At 65.5% G+C, this 23,365-nt stretch overlaps 9 protein-coding genes across 9 annotated transcripts; 6 read left to right on the top strand and 3 right to left on the bottom strand.

Moving 5' to 3' along the window:
- Nucleotides 1–1,147: 1,147 nt before the first annotated feature.
- On the top strand, nt 1,148–1,863 carry SEC72 (Sec63 complex subunit SEC72; the record flags this gene model as incomplete). The annotated part of the gene is made up of 2 exons (XM_076652673.1): nt 1,148–1,729; nt 1,795–1,863. 2 exons carry the CDS (start codon nt 1,148–1,150, stop codon nt 1,861–1,863), a joined length of 651 nt encoding a protein of 216 aa, XP_076501790.1.
- Nucleotides 1,864–2,136: 273 nt separating this feature from the next.
- On the bottom strand, nt 2,137–4,921 carry JCM10292_004679 (uncharacterized protein; the record flags this gene model as incomplete). The annotated part of the gene is made up of 5 exons (XM_076652672.1): nt 2,137–2,904; nt 2,964–3,368; nt 3,434–3,515; nt 3,575–3,592; nt 3,654–4,921. The coding sequence occupies 5 exons, from the start codon at nt 4,919–4,921 to the stop codon at nt 2,137–2,139; spliced, it is 2,541 nt and encodes an 846-aa protein (XP_076501789.1).
- Nucleotides 4,922–5,515: 594 nt separating this feature from the next.
- Nucleotides 5,516–8,025, bottom strand: JCM10292_004678 (uncharacterized protein; the record flags this gene model as incomplete). Its single annotated transcript, XM_076652671.1, has 13 exons — nt 5,516–5,676; nt 5,754–5,938; nt 5,998–6,056; nt 6,117–6,293; nt 6,379–6,466; nt 6,531–6,722; nt 6,788–6,857; nt 6,928–7,079; nt 7,146–7,213; nt 7,321–7,398; nt 7,462–7,570; nt 7,638–7,748; nt 7,862–8,025. The coding sequence occupies 13 exons, from the start codon at nt 8,023–8,025 to the stop codon at nt 5,516–5,518; spliced, it is 1,614 nt and encodes a 537-aa protein (XP_076501788.1).
- A 767-nt stretch (nt 8,026–8,792) lies between these two features.
- On the top strand, nt 8,793–9,410 carry JCM10292_004677 (uncharacterized protein; the record flags this gene model as incomplete). The annotated part of the gene is made up of 5 exons (XM_076652670.1): nt 8,793–8,868; nt 8,933–9,039; nt 9,106–9,195; nt 9,258–9,301; nt 9,368–9,410. The coding sequence occupies 5 exons, from the start codon at nt 8,793–8,795 to the stop codon at nt 9,408–9,410; spliced, it is 360 nt and encodes a 119-aa protein (XP_076501787.1).
- A 739-nt stretch (nt 9,411–10,149) lies between these two features.
- Nucleotides 10,150–13,826, top strand: APP1 (phosphatidate phosphatase APP1; the record flags this gene model as incomplete). The annotated part of the gene is made up of 6 exons (XM_076652669.1): nt 10,150–10,872; nt 10,933–12,378; nt 12,448–12,495; nt 12,561–12,835; nt 12,896–13,707; nt 13,783–13,826. 6 exons carry the CDS (start codon nt 10,150–10,152, stop codon nt 13,824–13,826), a joined length of 3,348 nt encoding a protein of 1,115 aa, XP_076501786.1.
- A 265-nt stretch (nt 13,827–14,091) lies between these two features.
- JCM10292_004675 (flavin monoamine oxidase family protein) lies at nt 14,092–16,455 on the bottom strand (the record flags this gene model as incomplete). Its single annotated transcript, XM_076652668.1, has 12 exons — nt 14,092–14,205; nt 14,271–14,321; nt 14,425–14,817; nt 14,885–15,085; nt 15,147–15,224; nt 15,330–15,369; nt 15,432–15,678; nt 15,746–15,830; nt 15,893–15,928; nt 15,991–16,017; nt 16,076–16,190; nt 16,304–16,455. 12 exons carry the CDS (start codon nt 16,453–16,455, stop codon nt 14,092–14,094), a joined length of 1,539 nt encoding a protein of 512 aa, XP_076501785.1.
- Nucleotides 16,456–17,170: 715 nt separating this feature from the next.
- On the top strand, nt 17,171–18,251 carry JCM10292_004674 (uncharacterized protein; the record flags this gene model as incomplete). Its single annotated transcript, XM_076652667.1, has 7 exons — nt 17,171–17,225; nt 17,284–17,347; nt 17,412–17,560; nt 17,630–17,773; nt 17,835–17,920; nt 17,991–18,095; nt 18,171–18,251. 7 exons carry the CDS (start codon nt 17,171–17,173, stop codon nt 18,249–18,251), a joined length of 684 nt encoding a protein of 227 aa, XP_076501784.1.
- Nucleotides 18,252–18,449: 198 nt separating this feature from the next.
- Nucleotides 18,450–21,575, top strand: JCM10292_004673 (questin oxidase family protein; the record flags this gene model as incomplete). Its single annotated transcript, XM_076652666.1, has 6 exons — nt 18,450–18,770; nt 19,009–19,022; nt 19,094–19,146; nt 19,206–19,282; nt 19,343–20,325; nt 20,387–21,575. 6 exons carry the CDS (start codon nt 18,450–18,452, stop codon nt 21,573–21,575), a joined length of 2,637 nt encoding a protein of 878 aa, XP_076501783.1.
- Nucleotides 21,576–22,113: 538 nt separating this feature from the next.
- Nucleotides 22,114–23,344, top strand: JCM10292_004672 (PhzF family phenazine biosynthesis protein; the record flags this gene model as incomplete). Its single annotated transcript, XM_076652665.1, has 6 exons — nt 22,114–22,229; nt 22,289–22,694; nt 22,754–22,837; nt 22,893–23,018; nt 23,076–23,253; nt 23,316–23,344. 6 exons carry the CDS (start codon nt 22,114–22,116, stop codon nt 23,342–23,344), a joined length of 939 nt encoding a protein of 312 aa, XP_076501782.1.
- Between the last annotated feature and the right edge of the window lie 21 nt (nt 23,345–23,365).

Below are 23,365 nucleotides of genomic sequence, written 5' to 3'. Positions count from 1 at the left end.
CCGGCGTCTCTGCACCCCTGCGGCGTCTTCTACTCCCTCTCTCCGCCAGCCAGCCCGAGCTCGTCATCGTGCATCCGCCTCAGCCGCTCCTCCTCGTCCATCTCGCTCGAACCATCAGACGAAGTCGTGTCGGCGTCGTCGTACTCGGCCAGGCATGTGCACACCCTGTGCTCGCGCTCGCTTAGGGCGACTTTGCGCTTCACGGCCGGCGGGAGCGACGGAAGGCGGCGGAGAGGATGGGCGAGAGCGAAGTTCTTCGATGGCGTGCGAGCCGGCGAGGGGTTGGCCAGTGCATGCTGCGAAGATGGGGGAGCGCGAGGAGCGTGAACAGGAGAAGACGAGCGGTCGACTCGACGACGGGACAAGCATGACGTGTCGACGCGTGTCGAGTTCGGTACAGAGCTGTACTGCGAGTCACTCGAACGCTCGCGGGCGAACGCCGGCGGCGAAAGCGGAGCGGGAAGGGTGTGACTTGTCGAAAAGGTGCCGCTCGCGGTCGAGAACGACACAGCTGGGAGCGATGGCTGGGGGGCGGTGCAGCGTGGGATGTAGTGCGATGCAGCCGGGCTATAGTGACGGTGGGCGAGGCCGAGAGTGAGGACTGGCGGGAGGGCGACAGGCTGAGCCGGCGCCTTCTTCCACGGCTGCAAGGAGCTGGTCGAGCGAGAGCACCCCGAATTAAGCGCAATCGGCGCAGAACGCATTGTGTTCCGCTACGACGCGCTGTGGCGCAGAGTCTGGCTGCGCAAAGACAAGGAGGAGTGGTCAGCCGGAAGCGACTGAAGAAGAGGGAGTGAAGAGACGCACATGTGCCCGAGCTAGCGTCAGGCTAGACTCTGCAGCCGCTTGTCAAGGACCAATGACCAATGTAGTGTGCGTTCAAGCGCGCTCGGAGCAGAGGACAGCAGCGAGCAGCGTCATCTCGGACACGACGCGACGACGAGGAACATCGCGCGGCAAGTCGCAGCGGAGGAGCAGAAAAGAGTCTAGCGAGGCAGCACAAGTCCTTCCAAGCAGTGTGACGCGCTCTCTCGCTCTCCCAGCGCTACTTGAGCACTTCCACGTGAAGCGACTCTGCGCAACCTCCGTCGCTCGCTCCTCCTTCCACCACCCGCTCTCTCCAGCGCCCAAGCGAGGCCAGTCGAGAATGCAGAGTGCGTCGCTCGTGCCCGACGACGCCGTCACGCTCGTCCCGCTCTCGCTCGACCCGACGCCGCTGCACCCGTCGCCTGTCAACCTCGCGCCCGGTGCGCCCGCGGGCTACGCGCAGAGCGACCTGCAGGGGCTCAACGAGCTCGCACGCGTCCTCCTCACCGCGAGCAACCCGGCCGTCGTCTTCCCGCCCCCGCCCGTCCCGCAGCCCAACGAGCGCAGCGTAAAGGTCGCGCGCGCAAAGGAGGCCGGCAACCAGCGCTTCAAGCAGGGCGACTGGGACGAGGCCATCAAGCTCTACACCATCAGCGCCGAGCTCGCCGCGAGCCGCCCCGTCTTCGAGGCCAACGTCTTTGCGCGCGACGAGCTCGCGCTCGCGCTGTGCAACCGCTCGGCCGCCTACCTCGGAAAGGGCGAGCACGTCAACGCTCTCGTCGACGCAGACGCCGTCATCCAGCTCAAGCGCCCCTGGATCAAGGGCCACTTCCGCCGCGGAAAGGCCCTCGTCGCCATGGACCGCCTCGACGAGGGCCGCGAGGCCTTCCTCCTCGGCCTGCAATTCGACCCGACCGCAGAGGTGCGTTCTGCTTGCTCCGTTGTGCTGTCAGGAAACTCCAGCTGACGCTCCTCGAACGCCACCAGGACCTCCAGCAAGCCGTCAACGAGGTCGAGGAGCAGCTGCGGCAACGAGCCGCCGCCGCTTCCGCGTGAAGGACGCGCGCGACGGTACGGACACTGTTGCTTTCGACTGAGGTAGCAGAGAGGCGGGACCTGCAGTTGTGCCCTTGTTGTAACGATACTCTTTCCGTGACTTTGCTCGGTTCCAGTCCAGCTGCTCTCTCTCGTCAGCTCGCCTGCCTTTTGCGTGTGGACTCTGCACACTTCACACGGTTCTCTCGAGAGTGAGCTATTGGCAGTGGCGCATCGCAGTGAACCAACGGTATAAAGCGATGCAATGACGGGACTGGATGCGAAAGTCTAGCGCTACAACGGACACAGCTGCTCACACGTCCCCGCCGCCCCGTCCGCGGCCGCGTCCCCTTCGACAGCCTTGCCCTCCCGCACGCGGCACATGCTCAGATCCTCAAACTCGGCGCGCAGGTCCCAGCCCTCGCGCCCGCGGTACTTCTCGAGCCCCTCGATGACGACGACGCGCTCGGTGCTCCAGAACGGCTTGGTCAAGCCCGCGATGAGCTTCCCGAGCGTCTCGAGCTCGCGCATGTCGAGCACGAGCGGCTCCTCGAGCTCGGTGACGAGGCGGAGCGCATCCTTCGCCGTCGGGCTCGACGAGCTCGGCGAGAGCGCCGCGGGCGACGAGAGATGCGTTTGCCGCAGGTGCGCGATCGCATGCTGCACGTAGCCCGGCTCGCGAACCTCGACGCGGTGGCCCGGCGTGCCGCCCGCGCCCGAAGGCGGGAGCTTGACGCCCGACGCCGACGGAGGCGCGAGCGACGGATGCGCCCACAGCGCGACGGGGAACACGCGCCAAATGTACCGCTCGACGTCGCCTTCGTCGTCGTTTGGCTCGTCGGGTACGATCGTCGCCGTGACGGGCGGAACAAACACCCGGCCTGCGTCGTGCGCGATCTGCAGCAGCAGGCTCATGGCGAAGCGGATCTCGGCGCGCGTGCCGCCCAGGGCCGACGTCTTGAGCACGAGCGGGAGCGACGGGAGCGTATGCGGCGTCGGGATCGAGTAGGTCACGGCAGGCTGATGGAAGCCCAGCGCGCCCGCGATGTAGTCGTTCGTGTACTGCGCACAAAGAAACATCTTAGTTCTGATGAGTGTGAAGAGCACGCATAGGGGCGCACCGAATCGCCGCAGCAGAGGCAGTGCCAGTAGAGCGTGTCGCGCTCCCTCGCGCGCTCAAAGTCGAACGCGCGCTTCCCCAGTCTGCCCGTGCTCGTGCGGAAGCGCTTCGGGTCGAGCACGCGCACGTCGATCCCGCCGTCCCACGGGCTCTCAAACTCGACCTGGCCGTACCCGGCGTGCGCGAGCTTGTCGTGCGCCTCGTCGAGGAACAGGTTCTCGTCGAGCGCGGCGGCATGATGCATCGGCGGGACGTGCTTGAAGTCGCGCTGCTGGCCCGTCGGGTCGAGGAGGAGGTTGGTCGACGCCCAGCCGAGCCGGTCGCGCTCGAGCGGGAGGAGCGTGATGCTCAGCACTTTGCGGAGGAGCGAGATAACGTGCTGAGTCGGATTGAAGTAGGCGAGGCCCTGCAGGTACGGTGTGCACCCAGTGAGCAGCTGCAAGGCGAGGAAGACAACCAAGCACTCCTTACCGAGTTGAGCGTGCCGGTCGTCCAGCTCTCCGGGATCTGCAGGTCGTAGCTGCTCAAGTCGCCCATGTAGGGCACTGGATCCCTGTGAGACCGCGAATGTCAGTGTCAACGAACGAGGCGCAGATCGACCGCATGACGAACTGCTTGAAGTAGGTCCCGCTGCAACAACGAGCAAGGTCAGCCACGGCGTCTAGCAGGGAATGAGCGAGGAAGGACGCACTCATCGATCCACAGAGCCCGCCTCCCACTCTCGAGCGTGTCGATCAGCCCCTGCAGCTTGGTCGTCTCTGCATGGTCCGGCTCATGCACATCGGCCCGCCCGACAATCGACCTCTTCCCGCGCCGCTTGGCCGCCGCAGACCCGCGCGCAGGCTTGATGAACCCGCCAAAGCAGTACAGCTGCGGGTCGCGGCGGCACGCGTCCATGCAGCCCTCGTCCAGGCAGAGCGTGACGAGGACGCGCTGCGCGCCGCGCTGGTCGGCGTTCTCGAGCGGGCGCTTCTCCGCCGCCTCCTCGATTCCGTTTGCGCCGTCATGCGCCGACATAGACCCGCCGGTCGTCTCGAGCCGCGTGACGAACGCGCCGAGGTGCCGGTTCGACGCGTGGATCGACTGATTCGTCGCGCTCGTGAGCCACAGCTGACTCCCGCGCGTAGACCGCTGCGGCAGGTTCGCCGACGGAAAGGCGAAATGCGAGCCGAGGCGCGTCGTGAGGTAGTCTGCGAGCGAGAGCGTGCCCTGCTCTTTCGGGCGCGGCGTGCGAGGGTGCGTCTTGAGCGGGTACGGTACCGTCTCAAACGTGTCGAAAATGCCGTAGCCCCCAACCTTCGGGAACCAGCGCGCCGCGCGCGAGTCATCGGAGGTAGAGACGGCGCCGGGCAGCAGGGGCGCAAAGACGCTCTTGAGGAAGTAGAGGACGAGGAGGGTGAGCGACATGAGGGCGACGAGCCGCGTCAGGCTCGTGTACAGTCGTCGACGGTGCAGCAGCACCCTCGCGCTCCCTCCTGCGGCCGGCCCGTCTCTCGCTGCGCGCTTCTCCTTCTCACGGTCACTGCTCCCAGGTCGCGCACCCTTGCTCCCGCCGCCGCCGCCGACACTGCCCCCGCCGCCCATGAAAGTTGTCAGGGACGACACACGCTCCATCGTTGTCGATGCGGGCGTCTTTGGCGTCGGCGGCTCGTCGTCGACCTGGAGCGTCGAGTGCATGTGCATCAGGCTCGACCGGCGACGGAGGTGCGGCCCGCCCTCTGTCCGGCCGGGGACGCCCGTCGACGTCGAGCTCGCGCCCTGCCCCGCCTGGTCCAGCTGGTGGTGCTGCTGCAGCGCGTGTGCGCTCGCGCGGTGCGTCGCGAGGGCCGGCGAGCGCAGCGGGTCGACGCCCGACGAGTTGCCGCGCTCCATGCCTGGCGCGTGTGCGGTGCCGGGCGAGGGCGGAGGGCGGGCGCGCGAGCTCGACGCACGGCGCCCGAGCCCGCCGCTGCCAAACATCGCTCAAGCGGCGGCAAGAGAAGGCTGGGACGAGAAGTGGAGCGACGAGTGATCGAGACCGGGGCAAGGCAGCGAGAGAGCAGCTGCCCGCAGCTGTGCAGGGCGAGCACTGAGCCTGTGCAGTCACGCGAGCAGCGGGACGCGGCAAGCAGTGAGGAGCGAGCGAAGCGGTGCAGCTCTCGCGCGGAAGGAAGGCTGGCCTCCGCCGCTCGCTCTTTCCGTTCGAGGCAAGCACGCCCGCCGCATCCCGTCGAGCCGCTCTTACTGGATGCAAAGCCATAGGATTCCCTCGGGTACATATCATACTTCATGGGCGTAACAACCTGTGCAGGAGTCCGGCTCGTAGAGACGGCCACGCGGAAGCAACAAAAGTCCGCGAAAGAGCAGCGCACCTACTCTTATCGCCCTAACTTGCCAGCGCACTACAGTCTCAGACGTCGCTGCCTTGACCTGCGCCTTCATTCACGGGCAACGAGAGTCTGTTTGGAGATGGCGACAGATCTCACAAATTGACCGCGCACAGAGAATGCGAAGACCCGCAGCCTTGACAAAAGCACGAATGGAGAGCAGACATGATATAACCCTACGCAGACCTCACGCCGCTGCGCCCTTCACCGAGCCCGTGTCGTTCGAAGCGGCCGCCGCAACCGCCGCCGCGCGGTCCGTCGCATAGTTGTGCGCGCGCTTGCGGCCGCCGAAGAACCAGTAGACGCCACAGATGATGTGTGCGACACCAAAGATGGCGCAGGCGTAGTCTGTCGCGAGGATCACGAGGCGAGGAGTCAGCCCTTCGAGCGCAGGGCGAAAGCAGGACCAAAGCGAGCGAGCGCACTCATGTTTTCGCCCGTTACAGGCCGCACGGTCGGCAGGAAAAGCATCACCGAGATGAAGAGCTCGTAGATGATGGCGACGACGTTGCAGACGGGTCCGAGAACGGGGCCGAGCGAGAAGGGCGCTTTCGGGAGCGTGCCCGAGCGACGGCCACGCGTGAGCATGAGGAAGTTCGGGATCAGGTAGCTGTGAGGGCGACAGCGTTAGAGGATCGAGATGGCAAGGGTGTGGGCTCGGTAGCGCACGAGGCATTGAGAAGCGCGATGGCGAGAACGAGGATCGAGTTGAAGAGGGCGGCGTTGCCCTAGGGAAGCAGATCTGGGTTAGCCTCGAACCCATTTCCGAAGTCGTACAACCCACGTACAATATAGATAAGCACAATGAGGCATTGAATGATGACGGATACGACCATTGCCCGAATCGGGACGTGGTGCTGACGGTTGATCTTGCTGAGCTGGCGGGAGAAGGGGATGCCGCCTTCGAGGGCAAAGGACCAAATGACACGACCTGAAGTGGCGAGCATGCTCATCGACGCACAGGCCTGCCAAAGTCACGAAGGTCACGAGAAAGAGGGCGGTTGTTGATCAGCTCCGGCACCGCATCTGTGATGCCTTGGATGGACGTACCGCAGAGGTTGTCGACATTGTCACCGTCAGGAACGCAGCGCCCGCCTTGTTGCCGAGCGCTTGTTCGAGGATGTAGGTGAGGGGGAAACTGCACCACCGCACTGGGCATGAGCCATTGTCTGCTGCTAAGGGAGACAAAGAGCGCAACGCACATTTGGGTCGCAATAGTCGGAATATCCTTGATGGTAAAGACGAACGCGAGGATGATGAGGAGGCCCGCCGGGAGCGAGATGAGGACCGAGCCGACCATGGCGCGGGGAGCGTAGACGGCGGGCTTGTACATCTCCTCGCACATGTGCGCGACACTGTCGTAGCCAAGGATGGAGAAGGCGGCGCTGACCATGCTGCAGTTGCGAAGCGAGACGGGGGTCAGCCGAGGGCAGAGTCATCAGCTCCGCGCAAAGCGTACCCGACAATGAAAGTGATCCCCCTCGAGCTCCAGCCCGTGCCATTCTCGAAGCCCAAGAACGCGTAGTGTGCTGCGAGATCCAGACGTTAAGCGCTGCGACCGGGCGTCAGAGCGAACGGGCGAGATGCGGAGAAGCGCACCCGAATTGTAGTCGCCGCTCGACTTTGCAAAGAGGATGGCGACGATAGCGACGGTCGATCCGAGCATTGAGAAAGCGATGACGTTATTGAGGTAGGAGAAGAGGCGCATGCCGTAGATATTGAGGAAGAGACCGATAACGAGGATGGCCCAACTGCAATGGCAAGGACGTCAATCCTGGCTGATCGCGAGACGTCGGCGGAGATGAAGAGCAACACACAACATGAGCGCAGTGTGCCACCTTTCCGGAACGTAGGTTGGATGGCACAGACTCGCGATGCCGGTGATCTGATGGAGACCAATCACGTCAGCGCGGTTCCCCGAGGCATTGAGCTCAGCTTAGTCACAGCGTTGTAGAGCAGAGTGCCAAAGAGTCAAGCGTGAGCAATACTCACGGAAACCGCGCAGATGAACGTTGCGCTCGAGGTCATGAAAATCCAGGCAATGGCGGTGAGCCATGCGACGTAGTAGCGCTGGCCGACAATGTCGTCAGTGTGTGATCGTGACGTGCCGACAGAGTGGGCTGGAGAGCATACCAGGAAGCGAGAACAGCTTGGCGGAGCGAGATGCTCGGTCCACGCGATCTGACCCTCGGCAGTCGGCCAAATGGACACCATCTCGGCGAGGGACGCAGCACCGCACAAGCTGTGAGGGCGTTTTGATCAATAAGCGCTCATCACGCCGCCGAGCGACGTCTATGGAGGCGACGGACCTGCAAACAAAGACGACGAGGAAACCGAAGAACATGCAGACTGGGCCTCCAGCCAAGAGCGCCGTTGCCACAGAGCCGGCCCATGCGGCAGGGGTAGAGAGAACGACAATACTGAGCGCAGGAGAGCAATGAGGCAGAACCACGTGATGTGCGAGTAGCGAGACCAGGAAGCCGTCAGATCTCTTTCTCGTCGTCGGGGCATTCGCAACGGATCAGAGACGCACCACAGGAAGGCCATAGAGAAGACGGAGAAGCGGAGCTTGAGCTGCGCCTCGTCGCCTTGCACGTGAGCCGCTGCGCCTTCGAGATCAGGCCGGACGGACGTGACCTGGGCGAGGTTGGCGCCGGCACTAGCTTCCTTCGAGTGCATCTTGTAGGCTGGGTCCATGTGGACTGGGAAGTCGGAGAGAACGAAAGAAGAGGGAGGAGCAGACTTGAAGGGAGCAGACGACACAGCGATATCGCAGACCGGGGGGAGGGAGGGGCACAAGCGAGATTCGCACAGGACAGCCTCAAAGGCGAGAGCGGGGCAGGGCCTCGAGCTTCACAGTCTCGCAGCCACTGTCTTTGGAGTCCCCGCTTTGGGACCAGATGGGATACGGGCTTTTCAGCCCTTGAGGCACGGCGGCGGCGGTGGGGACGAGCGGTGGCCTGGGTCAGCGGACCCCAGACGGGCCGCTGCGCTCGCCTCCGTCTGGCCGTATCGACGCTTATAGACCCAGGCGAGCCGAGTACGGCGGAGCGGAACAACGGAGAAGAAGGACAACCAATGCCCGAAACCCGCGCTTCTTCGTTACGATCCGTCGCGTCCACCTTCCTGTGAGAGCGATTGCTGGTGCTCTGCACCCTCGAGACTCTTATCCGTGGCGCTGGCCAGCACCGGGGACTCCGCACGAGAGCCGTCTGGGTTCCTGCGGCGCTTTGCCGCTCTCATCAGTCGTGCGGCCTCCACCCACGCCTCATCGCGTGAACCGGGCCTGCGAGGCCGTCTCGAGGCCTCAAGATTGATCTGTGCTCACTGCTTGAAGGCTTCCGGGACCGGCGGGTCGCGGCGAGCCGATCAAGCGCTAGTCGACGCGGCCTCCGAATCCGCTCTCGCTGCTCGCTCACTCTGCTAGTTCTCCCGCTCGAACATCGCACACACGCTATTGCACCATGGCTCCGAAGGTTGTTGTCTACAAGGCTATCGCTTCTCAGCCCCTCATCAACGGCCTGCCGGGTGGCCAGCTTCGTGCGTTGCCGCTCCGCGCCTTGCGAGGTTCCGGCTTGGGCTGACGATACAATCCATACGACAGACGATTTCAGCGCGTTTCCAGAGCTGCAAGGTCAGGCGGTCGCAGGCGTATACCGCAATCTCGGGACAGAACCCGAATTCGACGTTGACGGCTATCCGGAACACGAGGTACGTTTCCCTTCGCTAGACACTAGCAGGATGGGCTGGCTCACGAGCTCAGTGTGCTGCTCACAGTTCAAGTACGTGACGGATGGCGAGCTTGCAATTGTGCAGGACGGCAAGCGTGTGAGCGCAGTGGTGGGCGACCTGGTGTACATCCCGGCGGTACGTCCCTTCCTTGCGTCGAAACTGCTTCTCGCTCAAGCTTACAAGCTTTCCACGTACAGGGCTCAAGCTTCCGCATCTTGCCGACCATTTTCACCGCCATCTAGTGCGCTCTCGTTGCCGGTCGCGCCTGACTTGGCGAGAAACGCTGACCGTGTCGTGGCGTTTGCAGCTTCTCGGCGCGCAAGCCGGCTTTCACGTCGTCCAAGCTGTAGATGCTCCCTCGCACAGCGTCGTGTATTCACTCTGTCAATCTTTGGTCGTTCTCCTCTTACGTCCCGCGAGAGCCAACTCGAAAGCCGTTTGCGAATCGCGGTTTCTCGGTTGATGGCTTCCAGTCGCCCACTCCACAAGCTGTACGGACTGCACTCGCGAGAGTGAGAAAGGGCGAGACCGGCGTCTCTCTGCGCAGGTTCGAGGGGAGAGGGAGAGAACGGGCGGGGGTCAGCGTCAGGGCTTGGCAGGGGCTGAGGTTTGGGCTAGGCGGCTCGAGCTGCCGTCTGGACACCCCTTGCGGAAGGACCGCGGCCGGGGGCGAAGCCGGGGAGGCCAACCGGGGAGGTGGGCGGGAAACAGCAGCGGTCTGGGGAGGTGGGTGGGTCCGCCGAGTCTGTGAAGCGCTAGCGAGGGCTCACAGGTGCCGCTGGGCGGCTTCTCGAGAGGCGAGAAAAGGGACGAGGAGCGAGCGTCGAGCGTCGAGGGGGACGAGGAGGGGACGAGAATCGCTTCCAGCTCTACGACACGAGGGCATGGGAGAGCACGACAAGGCAGTCATTCACGCGCTTAGAGGCCGTTCTGCTTCGCTCGACGCCCCTACGGATCGCTCGATGCCTCGCCATCCTTGCGAGACCCCCTGAGTGTGGCCGCCGTCATCCGCGTGCGCTGCGTTCGCTGTCGTCGCGGCGACGCTGCCCGCGCTGGGCGACGCCGAGACTGCAGCTGCTGCGCGCCCGCATGCCCGCGCCAGGCGCTCCTCCGCCGCTCCCTGCCCGCCCGCCGCCCGCCGCCCGCCCCGACTCGCTCGCCCCCACCTCGACCGCACCCGCGTCGGCCGCACCGCCGAGGGCAGCAGCAGTGGACGGGATGCCCCCGTCGGCAGGCTCGCTCCTGCGCGCCCGGGCGCTCGCCAAAGTGAACCGCTTTGCGACGCAGACGAGCGACTTTGTCGCGCCCCGCCTCGAGTCGGCCGCGTCCTCGGCCGCGGGCAAGCTCGCGAGCCTCCGTGACGCCTACGCTGCGTCCCACGTGGCCGAACAGGGCTACGCGCGGGGCGAAGGGTCCGGCAGCTGGGCGGGCGAGGGGCATGCTGGCGCGAAGGTCCTCACGACTCCGAAGAAGGCCGCAGCGGCGAGGGCGCGGCAGGTCCAGGGCGACTTTGCCGAGCTCCCCGTCCTCGCTGCTGCCGTGCACGCTGGCACGGGCGCGGGCACGGGCGCAGGCGACGCTGCAGGCGGCCTGCTTCGGGGTGCAGGTGCGACTCCGCCTGCGAGTCCGAGCGAGGCGCGCTCGTCCCGCTGGGGCACACTCGGGAGCTACTTCAGCACGTACGCTCCCACCCTCGCTAGCGCGAGCAGCGCGTCGGTCGCATCGGGTGCGGCCGCAGCGGGCAAGGGAAAGGGTCGCGCCGGACTCGCGTTCGACGAGGTCGACGAGGAGAAGATCCTGTGCTTCCCAGGCGTGCGTCGCCGAGTGCGTCTCTCCAGCGCAGAGCAACGTACTGACCTTCGCTTCGCGCAGCACGCGACGCTGCAACCGGCTCCTCACGACGCTTCGGAACCTGCACTCGTTCTCGACATCACGGCCCACGGCTACGCGTACCGTCAGCGACCGCTGTCGCAGGCCTCGCGCTCGCAGCGCATCTTCTACTCGCTCGCCAAGTCGTTCGCCGCGCTGCCCAAGCTGCCGGCGACGGCTGCCCACGAGGTCGGGCTCGACCCGGCTGCGATCGGGAACCAGAGCGTCGACAGCCTGAGCAGCAGCCTGAGGGATGTCGCCATGAAGGACGGCGAGGTGTTTCAGCAGCTACTTGAAGTCGGAGGGCGCGACGGCGACGGCGAAGTGACGGCCGAGCTCGCGGAAGCGACCGCCGATGCCGTCGAGACGGCGCTTCCGCCGACGAGCGAGCCCGAAGAGATGTCGGCCGAAGAGCGGTTGCGGAGCTCGACGTCGCAGAGCTTTGCCGACTCATCTGCGACGCAACCACCACCGCCAAACCCGAAACCAGCGCACCTTCACCGTCCACCTCAACATGCCGCAACCGCACCTTCCCCCGCCCGGCCAACGTCTCCCGAGGACGAGAAGATCGTCGACCGTCCCGCCAAGCTCAACCGCCGCCCGCACGTCCGCATCGACATCCCGGCAAAAGGCGGAGTCGCAGCACTGCGGTCGCCTTCGCTCCCCGGCTCGCCCGCCTCTGCCACGCCGCGCTCGCCCGGGTCGGGCTTCCGCGGCTCGGGTTTCAGCTTCACGTCGACCAAGTCGCGCAAGTCGAAGAGCGCGGTGAGCAGCAGCCCGGAGCACTCTCGCGCGCCTTCGCTCGCCTCGTCTCGCGCATCGTCGCGAGCGTCTTCCCGCGCCTCCTCGCCGACGCGCTTCGGTCTCACCTCGACTTCGGACTCGGTCTCGAACCTTTCGACTGCCAAGGACCTGCCGCCCGAGACGTGGCCCGAAGCTTTCACCGTCTCGTCTTCCTCCCCGCACCTCCCACGCCTGCACACCAACCTGCACACACGTCTCCTGCCCTTCTTCGGGCAGAAGCTCGCCTCGCGCAAAGTGCGCCTCTCGATCTACCCGTCCCTCCCCGAGGGCCAGCTGTGGGACGGCGCGCTCGCGACCAAAGTCGTCAGCACCTCTGCGCCCGGCGGCGGGTTCCGCACCGCGCTCCAGGTGCGCGGCGCCGAGCTCAAGCGCTGGCTCGAGGTCGTCGGCGCCGGGGGCGCGCCCGGGTCGGGCAGCGACGCCCTCAAGGTCCGCGTCGTCGCCGAGCTGCTCGAGCCCGACGGCTTCTCCGCGACCGACTCGTGGCCGGCCGGAGTCGGCGCGGGCGCGGGTTCGAATGTCGCGGGATATGCACAGGCGAGGCCGACGGCGGAAGACGAGGTCGAGCTCGTGGTGGCGATCCAGGGCGAGGGCGGCGCGGGAGGGGGAGTAAGGGTCGTCAGCGACGTCGACGACACGATCAAGGTGCGTTTCGTCCGAGTTGATTGCTATGTCTCGATCCCTTCTGACACAGTGCTTGCACGCGCGGAACAGTGGACCGAGGTCGTCAAGGGCACCCGCAGCATCTTCCGCAACGTTTTCGTTAGTTCCGTCTCCCAGTTGCTCTCACTTAGCTTGCCCACTGACCGCACCCGTATCCTTCATAGTGCCGGGAGCTGCACGAGATTCGTGTGCCCGGCATGGCGTCGTGGTATCAGGCCATGGCGAGCGAGGGCGCCGTCTTCCACTACGTCTCGAACTCGCCACTCGAGCTCTGGCCTGTCCTTCGCGCCTTCCTCGCACTCGCCGGTTTCCCGCACGGGAGCTGCACGCTCAAGGAATACGGCGGCGCGAGCTCGGCGATCGCCAAGCTGTGGGAGGAGCCCGGCCAGCGCAAGAGGGCGAACGTCGAAATGCTCTTCAAAGAGTTCCCTGAGGCGCAGTGCGTGCTTTCCTCCTCGACAGTCCGCTTTCCGTTGCTGACGCTCTGCGTGTATCACAGGTTCATCTTGATCGGCGACAGCGGCGAGCAAGACCTCGAGCTGTACCGCTCGCTCGCGCTGCAATATCCTCGCAACGTCCTGGCCATCTACATTCGCGACGTCACGACCCCTTTCACTCCGCCGCGAACCTCTTCCGGCTCCACTCACGCCGCACCCCATCGCGCCAATACCGCCTCTCCCGCTCCGCCGCCCGTCCCGCCTCGAGTCGAGTGGCAGCATGCCCAGTCGGCAACAGACCTCGCAAGTCTCGTCGCCGATGAGCAGGACCGCGGGCGCGCTCAGGAGATGGCGCCCTTCAGCGAGATGCCCGACCTGCCTGGCCAGTTCGACGGGGCCCATGAGCGACCGCTCCTTGCGCGCCGGAACAGCGGAAGCGAGGTCACGGTGCGGACAGCCTCGCCTGTGGAGGAGTCCTCCGCTAGTAGCAAGGCTGCTCCGCCTGCTGTGCCCCCTCGTCCACCTTTGGGCGCTCGCACTCGCACCTCTCCCTTCGCTGTCTTTCGCTCGCCAACATCTTCCCGCCCGTCCTCACCGACACGCGAGTCTACCTCAGCAATGTCTGGCGCGCCGACGCCGACCGCCTCGTCGCGCTCCTCGACGCGCTCGTCCCTTCAGTCCGACTCGCTCATGGACGACCAGTTCTCGGACCCGCTCTCGCCCAACAACCCGCTGCGGCACTCTCCGCCGCCCAGTCGGGCCGAGCCGGGCACGCAGGCGAGCGTCGAGGCGTTCTACAAGCGCGTCGCGGACGCCGAGCGCGGGCTGCCTGACGGCGTCGTGCTAAGGTTGTTTCGGCACGGTAACGAATGCGGTGCGTGCGCGTCTCGCTTTTACCGCACAGTCGGGTTGTACTGACGAGCGACTCTGCAATCCTGGCTGCCTGTAGCGAAAGAAGGCGTCGAGCTCGTCAAGAACGGGAGGCGGAGGTAGCCTTCTCTTTGTGTGCGGGGGCTGCCATCTTCTCCTTGCTCCTGTGCTCTCCTCTGTATTCATGTCTGTCCTAGACTTCGTAGATACCGTGTTGCACTACATTCCCTCACGACAAACTGTTCCGCTTCCTAGCCGTCTGTCACCGCCTCAACAATGCGTTGCAAGGCGAATGCATCTGAAGAAACGAGTTGTTCACGTGGAAAGACTACGGACAAAGGAAGCAAACAGCATAGGACAGAATCAAACGAAAGGCCGCATGTCTAGATCAAAGGCGTGATTGCTGAGGGCGCCTGCGCCACTCCTTGGTGATGCGGTACGCCGCCTTGCCGCCCTGCTCGATCGCACCGTCGATGAACGACTTCCAGCCGTCAGCCCAGTCCTGCAAGATTGTGGGAAGCCGGTCAGTCGAGAAGCGGAAAGCGACCACTTGCGAAGGTCACGCACTGCGGACGCCCACTCGATGTTCCCGTGCGGCTTCTGCAGCTCGCGGAAGTACTGCAAGGGAGAGAGGCAAGGCGTCAGCAACTTGCCCGGCAGAATCGGTTGGCGCCGCGGTAGCGCCCAGACTAAGACCTGGCCGCGAAGCATCAAGACGGACCTTGGTGTAGTGCCCAGGACCCCACATGCACCAGTGGCCTTCTGCGTAAGGGTCTGCGATCCACTCGTGCCAGATAGAACCGAGGTACGGCTGCTCAAGCTCGGGGTCGACCTGGGTGAGCCACCGCTTGATCTTGGTCGGGTCCTGCGACGGGACGTTCTGCGCGCTGTTGCCGCCGCCGAACGAGACGACCGAGACGCGACCATCCTTGAGCGTCTGGTCGCCGAACGCGGCTGCGAGCTCGAGCGTCTCGCCGTGACCGGGCTCGTTCCAGGCGTTCCAAACGCCGGAGCGGAACTCGGGCTTGGAGAAGAGGCTGTGGATTTTGTGGCCCTGCCCGACGTGCTTCTGCGAGAAAGCCTCTTGACGCAGCGGCGAGAGAGGCGGCGAGAACTGCGAGAAGGTGAAGGGTTAGCAACGTCGCGGTGGGGGTTGCCAGAAACGCCTCAGGCACACTGACCTGGACTTTGGCTGCCACATTGGAAGGAAGCGTGCAGACGACCTTGGCGGCCTTGTACGAGCCCTTGTTGGTGAAGACCTCGACCGAGCCATGGCGGTCCTCGACCTTGGTGACGACCGTCTCGAGCGAGTAGCACAGGTTGCCCGACTCGAAGGCCTCGTCGAAGAAGGACTTGGCAAAGTGCGACTGCCCATCTGCGAACTGCGATGGAGAAGCTTTGCGTGAGAAATAGGATCAACAGCGCTTGTGTGCCGCGGCGCACCTTGTAGAACCAGAGGATGGATGCGAGCATGCCAAACGAATTCTCGCCGTGGCGCGCCCACTTGATGAGCTCGAGCATCTGTCGTTATACGGATCGTCACGCAAGCAAAGTCACGATGAAGGAGGAGAGCGGCTACCGTCAGTAATGCGCTGCGGCGAGAGAGAGTGGAATCTGGCAACGCACAGAGGCGTTCTCCGGGCGCGCACCCCACGACAGGACGAACCTGCGATGAATCCGACAGCATTTAGTATCACACAGACGCCACAACAAGTGATCGGTGCGCACCACGGGATCAAGTACGCCAGCTCGCGCTCGCTGCAGATGTTTTTGGCGCGCACCTCGGCGATCCGGTCCGCGATACTCATACGGTCATACTTCTCGACGAGCTCGGGGTTGACGAGCGGGCCGTCCATGACCTGGGTCGGGATGGCGACGACGGTCGCGCCGAGCTGGCCATCAACGTCGACGAAGCGCTTGAACGCGTTCTCGCACATCTCAAAGTTGGGCTTGAACGATTCGGTGAAGATGGTGCCTGTGTGCGTAGGTCGTGTCTCAGCTTCGCGCTGCTGTGCCACTCTGCGGACAAGCGGTAGGCGCACCATTGAAGTTTGTGCGGTTGAATGCGTAGTCTGGGTACAACTCGTTGGGAGTGATCTTCAGCTTGCGCTCGAGGCCGTAGCGAGTCTGATGACCGGGCAGAAGAGTGAGCGCGCTGTACAAGGTGGACAGAGCGGGAGGAGGCGTACGATTTCGCGCCAGATGTAACCCATCGTCCAGTGCACCTGCAGGAGTTGCAGCAACCCGGTCAGGAAGACGGTCTGTTGAATGACGTGTAGCTACATACCCAGGTGCCCCCCATCTCGTACTTCTCCTGCTCGCGCCTGAAGGTCAGAACTGGTTCTCAGACAAGGAGCAAGGAACGAACGCACCCCGTCCACCTGCGCGGTCCACGTCCGCCCGCCAATGCGGTCTCGCGCCTCGAGCAGGAGAACCTTCTGCCCCGCCAGCGTAAGGTCGCGCGCAGCAGTGAGGCCCGCGTAGCCGCTGTGAGGGGGATGAGCAGCGTCAATGTGCGGCGCTCTCAAAGGGCCCCAACAGGATCGCAGCGCTGGCAAGCGAGTACTGCACAGCGCTGTGGGATAAACAGGAAGACTCACGCGCCAATGACGATCGTGTCGAACGGCTTGGACGACTGAGCGGCGGCGAAGGACGAGAGCGGGCGGATGGCACCCTCGGTGGCGAGACCCGCCTGCAGGCCCTTCTCGGGCGACCAGATGTAGCCTTCCTTGGAGGTCGCGAAGGAAGACATATTCGATGGATGAGCGAGAGAGACGAAGAGGGAGGAGACGCAGAGCCCCGGGAGGATTGCAGAGGAAAGCCGCAGCGAGCAGGAGTGAGCGCGAGAGAGCCCGACTGAGCAGCAGCTAGAGCAGAAGATAGCGAGTCCGAAGAGAGCGCGCGGAGACAGACAGCGAAGGCAAAGGTGGTGCCTCCACCGAGACGACGTTCTTTCGCCGCCGACCCCGTCGCCGCTTCCCGCGACGCGCGAGAGGCACGGACGAGATTAGTGCGGCCGGCGCAGCACTCGTGCGGGGCGCTCGTTGTGTCGAATGGACCGGCGCGGGGTCAGTCCGCCGCGCGACGGCTTCATCAGTTCGAGGGGAAAAGCGCTGCTGGCTGGCAGAGGTGTCTTGAGCATCTGGAGCGGAACGAGGCGCTTCCTTTGCTCGAGTCGCTTTGCTGCTCTTGCGCTTGCTCGATTCTGGTCCGCCGCCCCGCACGCGGGCGAGGCGATAAAATAGCCGCCGATACGCTCGCTCGCCTCTCGCTTCGCTCGGGTGCCTCTGCGCTCGCATCCTGCGGCCTCTCCGCGCTGTTCCCTGGAAGCTCGTCACAGACTTTTCGCCTGCCTAGCGTTTAGCGCGACGCGTGACTCCTCAAGCGCTTATCTCGCCTTGCCTGCTCCCCTTCTCCGAGCCGACGCCAACTCCAGAGTCTCACCAACCCCGGCTTCCACCCACGCAATGGCCGCCTCGACCAAGCTCTCGCCCGCCGCGACCGCGCAGCTCGCACTCACCTGTGTGTCGCCCACAAACAAGCCGCACCTCGACTCCGCTGATCCGCTCGCCTCCCGCAGCCTACCTCGGCGCGCTCGAGCGCCGGCCCGTCGCGACCAAGTCGGCGACGTCAGGCCTGCTCTAGTACGTCCGCACGCCCTAGCCGACGACGCCGACACGCAGCGCGCTGACCGTTCCCGCGACGCAGCCTCGTGTCCGAGATCGTCTCGACGCAGCTCGCAAAGCCCAAGGCCGGACGGCAGTACGCGGCGGCGGGGGGAAAGGAGGCAAATGGGCGCTTGTCGCTGCTCAGAGTGCTGCAGCAGTCCAAGCCGGCGCTCAAGCTCGCCGCCTACGGTGCGCCGGCCCTTCTTCACCCCTCCCTCCCCTCTCCTCGCTGACCGTGCTCCGCGCGGCGCATCGCAGGCGCCTTGATCGCCGCGCCGCTGGACCACGTCCTGTATTCGCTCCTCGCGCGCGCGTTCGCTGGGCGCACGTCGCGGCGCGCCAGAGTGGGCGAGGTCGTCGCCGCGAACGCGCTCATCCTCCCCGTGCAGAACGCCGTGTACCGTGCGTCACTCCCTGTTTGTCTTCGGTTCGAGAAGCGACACTGACGGAGCGAGGGCGACAGTGGCTGCGCTGTCGGTCCTAGGCGGCGCGCGGTCGGCGCGGCAGGTCGTGTCGGCCGTGCGCTCGCAGTTTCTCTCGGTGATGCAGGTGCGCGCCAGCTCCCAGGTCTCCTTACAAGCTCGAGCAAGTCTCACTGAACGCGCGCGGGCGCGGGCAGATGACGGTGGTCGTGTCGACGCTGTCGCTCGTCGCGGCGCAGCGGTGGCTGCCGCCGATGGCGTGGACGCCGTTCTTCTCGCTCGTCGCCGCGGCGGTCGACACGGTGCGTCGCCTGTCCACGGGAAGAGGGTCGCTGGGAAGGAGGGGAGACTGACTCTCGAGTGGGAGGACGGTGCAGGCGATCAACGTGCAGGCGAAGAGGCGCGAGTTGGCGGCGGCGGCGGTGGCGGGGGATGCGCGGGTGGACAAGGACGAGTGACGAGTGGTGGTGGTCAGAATACATTGTGCATTGCATTTGCTCGATACAAGGGTGGGCAGTTGTGCAAAGTGTCTCGGATTCTGTGTGATGCGCGGGGAACAAGCGAAGCGGGAGCGACAGAGTGCTTCCTCGCTTCCTCTTCGTCTCTGTTCGCGCGTCGCCGTGGCTTCGCTGCGCCGGTCCTCGCTCGCGCTCCGCATGGCGCCCTTCCCCTCGCGCCGCGGCCCCTCCACTGGGCCCTCGCCCGCGGCGTCGTCGTCGTCGCCGTCGCTGCTCCCGACGATCCTCTCGCCGTCCCAGTCGAGCGCGAGCCTCCACGCGTACCCGCCCGCCCTCTCGCCCGCCCACAGCGCCCCCTCGAGCCCCACCCGCGACCCCCGCGACACGCGCCACCAGGCCCTCCAGCGCGCAGACCCGCGCGCCCTCTTTGGCGCAATGCAGCGCCCGGGCGTAGGGGTCACCGGAGGCGTGGGCAACATCACCGCAGAGAGCACCGACGCGTGCACCCGCTTGCTCGAGGTGAGCCGCACTCCTCGTCCCGTCCCTCGCTCCGTCGAGGCGCGAGCGTCATCGCGGTGCAAGCGCCGTCCTTTGGCGCGGGCTGCATCTCGTGCACGTCAGAGCCTGAGCTACAGTCTTGATAGCGCGTGCCGTGCCTTGCTGGGGCGCGCGCCGACAACGATGCCGCCCGGACAAGGCGATCCTCTGAACGCTCGGCTGACCTCTACCGCTTGCCTCGCACCCTCTCGGCCCGCAGGAGAACCACATCCAGTGCGCCGTCTTCAACTGACTGATTCGGAGATAGAAGAAACCGCCCGCTGACCGTGCCACGTTGCCTGCAGCGCACACACCTTCTTCAACGACAAGGGCTTCCACAACCACTGCTCGCACCATCGTGCGTCCAGCGTCTTCCTCGGCGTAGGGGCGCAACTGCTGACACCTGCACACCCACAGTTCTCGCCGCGTACTCGCTCGGTGCATCGCCCTCGCTCCTCGAAGACATCTACGAGCTGCACCATGCGACGGCTTTCGTGCGTGTTCCTTGGCGCTGAATTCTCGCAGAACGGCAATTGAACGTCCCTGTCCTGCAGAAACCGATGCCTCAGCTCGCACCCGTCGAAATCTCGGAGCACAACTGGACCGAGTACCTCGGCGACGAGCGCTACTACCCGAACTACCTCGCCTTTTTCCACCGCGTCATTTCGACCCCGCCGCCCTCGTCGAGCCCGTACGCCGGGCGCAAGTCGAGCGTCGTCCCCGTCCTCGAGCACTACCTCCTCGGCGGGCACGGGCAGATGCTCGCGCGCGCCGTCGGCGGCGCCGTGCACCCGCTCATCCACATCGGCCACGGCGTCGAGTTTGGCCTCGACGCGCACGTCGCCGAGGGGCTCGCCCAGTGCGCCGTGCACGACGCGCGCGTCGCGCCGCTCTTCCCCGACGAGTGGCCGCCGCGCCCGCCCAAGCCGTCGCACTTCCAGTCGACCCTCTCGTCGGCCTTTTCGTCCCTCCGCCGCCCCTTCTCGACCTCGTCGTCGTCCGCGTCGTCCTCCTCTCCTACGGCGTCATCCGCCGCTGCCGCCGCGGCCGCCGCGCCCGCGCCGTCGTACTGGTACGGCGCGTTCCCGCCCGCGTCGGGCCGCGACTCGTTCACTCGGACGGCGGCGACGCTCGCGCGCGACCGGCGGTACCCGCGCGAGGGCCTGTCGGGGTTCACGATCCTCGCGCGCATGGGGTGCGACGAGGCGCTCGCGCCGGGCGTCGCCGTGCAGCACGGCGATTTGCCCAAGCTCGACGCCGTCGTGCGCAACCGCGCGAGTCGCGTCCGGCAGTGGTGCGAGGAGTGGCGGTTTTCGAACGAAAAGAGCGTAGAGTGGGACGACCCCGCCGCCGCGGCCGCGGCGCCTTCGAGCGCGTCTGCTGCGCGGGGCGGCAAGACGACGACGACGAGCAACGGGACCGTGCCCGCGTGGGACGAGATTGTCGAAAAGTGCGAGGAGCTATTCTGGATGGCGACCGTCATCTACGCCGCGGCGACCAGGCCTGGGTACAAGGACATCAAGCTCGACTTTTTCACGTGCGTCCGCTCGGCGTCCTCTCGTCTGGGGTTTCTACAACGACTGACGATGCGTTCGCAGGATGCATGGGCTCACGAGCATCCTGTTCCTCCCCTCCCTGCTCGAGGTCATCTCGCCGCACCTGCGCCCCTACCTCCTCACGTCGCACTTCCGCATCCTCGTCGCCTACTGGGTCTCGCGCGGCCGCCCCGACCTCTACGTCTCCGAGACGCTCATGGCCGCATCGCCGTACCCGCGCCCGCCGCAGAGCGCGACCTTCCCGCGCAAGACGGCCGTCCGCCGCGCGCTCGACAAGGCGACGGGCGAGCAGAGCCCCGAACCGGCGGCTGCTTCGGACGAACAGGACGGTGATGGCCAGGGCTACTTTGCCGAGTCGTCGGCGACGCGGACGCCGCGTGCCGAGGGGCCGCCGACCCGCACCGGCGGCTCGTCGCTCGAGCGCATTGACGACGGCGTCAACCCGTGGCTGCGCATCCTGCAGTCGGCGGCCGACCACGCGGACGAGCACGTGACCAAGGCGGTGCGGAGCCTGTACTTTGCCGCGCAGCACTTTGGCGCGTCCGAGCGCGGCATGTACACTTCGTCGCTCGCCGGCACCGACGCGATGGACGGGACCATCTTTCTCCGCGCGGCGGGGCTCACGCTCGATGCGCTCGGGTGGGCGCACGAGGGCGACGACGGGGGGCGCCCGGGCGATTGGGATCGCTCGGCGCTCGGGTTCCCGCACACGTGGGACGACAGCGAGCTCCTCCCCGGCCGGACGTGGCCGCCGCCGCCTGCGCATGCTGCGGGCGACAAGGGCAAGGGGCGCGAGCGCCCGTCGTTCTCGTCGATGACGAGCTCGGGCGCGGCGGCGCAGGGCCAGGGGCGCTCGCGGAGCGGGACCGTCGTCGCGTCGGCGCAGGGGCGCGCGCGCGGCACCCACGACGACGAAGAGGTCGTCTCGTTCGGCGCGGGCGACTCTGCGCTCCTGAGCCCGAACCCGTCGCTGCGCGCCTCGCCGTCGCCGTCGTCGCCCGGCTCGGCGTACGGCGGCGGCGGGGGCGGGGGCGAGTACGGGCACTTTTCGGCCCCGCCGCCGCCGAGGAGCAGTCGGAGCCGCAGCTCGTCGCCGGGCGTTGGGGCGGGCGGGAGCATCGAGGGCCGCCAGGGGTGGCGCAAGGTCGGCGAGGAGCTGACGCCCGAGGAGGAGGAGGAGGAGCGCGCGCGGGCCGCGCGCGAGGAGGAGGAGCGCGAGCTCATGGCGTGAGCGGCACTCGGCTCGTTTCGCCGCATCCCAAGGACACTTGCGCACACACCCCCGGACACGTTCTCTCTTCCTGTTTCTGTTCGTCCCTTCAAATTCTGCCTTGTCTTGACGACTCCAAACACGCATCGCCTTTGTACTCGTACCCTCTCTCGCCGCAAATCGCTCGTCTCTTCCGTCTCGTCGCAATGCCATGCCCGTTTCCTGTCTCGTAGCGCTCTGTGACCTGCGTTGCATGGGCAAGCCGGGACTAGGCGAGCGTGGTCGGGCTTTCGGGACTTGAAAAGTCATCGGGCTTCTTAGGTAGGCACTGATAGGCTCGTTACGGATAATGCGACGATAGACCTAAAAGGGACAAAGCGGAGAGTGTGAGTGCGAGCGCGAGCGGTAACCTACTTCGAGTCAGAGGGCGTGGGGGACGATCAAGGTGCTCGGTAAGCAGCAGAGTCAGCATCAGTAACTAGCGTGGGGGAAACGGTGACTACGCACCAGCACGGTAGGCCCTCTCCGCACTCGCTCGTCTCCTCGTCTCGCTCGCTCGATGGCGCGCATTGCTGTGCTCGACTGCTTCACTTCGGACATCTTCCGCGGCAACCCCGCCGCGGTCGTCCTCACCGCCGAGCCGCTCTCGGCCGACGGTCGGATCTCGCTCGCAATGTGCGTTCTTCGTCTCTCGTCTCCGCGACGCTTGCACTGAGACCTGTCTGCGCGTACAGAGAGCTCAATCAGCCTGCCACGGCCTTTGTATCTCATTCCCGCCTCTTCGAGCCGGCCTTCACCCCCTCATCGGACGACGCCCCACTTCTCATCCGCTGGCACACCAGTACGGGAGGGCCGCTCCCACTGTGCGGCCATGCAACTATGGCCGCATCTCATCTCCTCCTGCGGCACTTCCTCCCGCCCTCAGTCGAGCAGCTCGAGTTCGAATACCCGTTCCTGCACAACGAGACGGCGACAGGGCGTCTTCTCGTCAGGCGCGTCCAGGGCGACAGGGTCGAGGTCACCCTGCCTGCATGTTTGCAATGGCGGGACGTGAGCGAGGACGAGCGCGAGAAAGTCAGGGCGGTGATGCGGGCAGCAGCAGGGACCGATGCGGTCGAGGAGGTCCTGGCCGTCCCGACAGTGCGTGCTAACCGTTTCACTCGAGCATCTGCATACGCTCATGCCAGAGCTTTGCGCAGCCCAACCCAAAGGTGCAGAATGTCGTGATTCGCCTTCAGGACCAGGTTGATCTCGCGGCGCTGGAGTTTCAGCCCGAAGCTTTCGTGCGTCTCATTTCGTACCGGTTGGCCTTCCCTCAGCGCCAACGTATTTCTGCAGCTCAAACTTCCCTACCGCGGCATCTGGGTCTTCAACACCATTCCTCCCGCGGTTCAGGCTGCACTGCCCGGCGCAAGTGCGCGATCCAGGGTCTTTTTCCCCAGCGTTGGCATCATGGAGGATCATGTACGCTCTCGCCTCTACCCTCGAGTGCAGATGCTGATCATTCCTGTTCTTGCACAGGTCTGCGGCTCCGCTCACACTGCCCTGGGACCTTACCTCTTTTCAAGCTCTGCCACCCCGTCGACCGAGTCCCTCGAGTTTGCGCAGGTCAGCAAGCGCGGTGGCAAGATCGGCATCACGTGGGATGGACGGCTTGGGCACGAAGGGGGGACAGTCGGACTGAGGGGAGAGGCGAGATGTGCGTTTGCCTTCACCTGCTTGCCCGCAAGCAGCTGGCACTGACGCAATGTTTCTGTGCAGTGTTATTCCAGGGCGAGCTGTATCTGTAGCTGCCAAGAACGCTGCATCTC

This window comes from Rhodotorula paludigena (assembly GCF_050403205.1).
Source record: "Rhodotorula paludigena JCM10292 DNA, Rt_paludigena_JCM10292v1_ctg85, whole genome shotgun sequence".
In the NCBI taxonomy this organism is placed as follows: Eukaryota; Fungi; Basidiomycota; class Microbotryomycetes; order Sporidiobolales; family Sporidiobolaceae; genus Rhodotorula; species Rhodotorula paludigena.
This window is presented reverse-complemented; position numbering and strand designations above follow the sequence as displayed.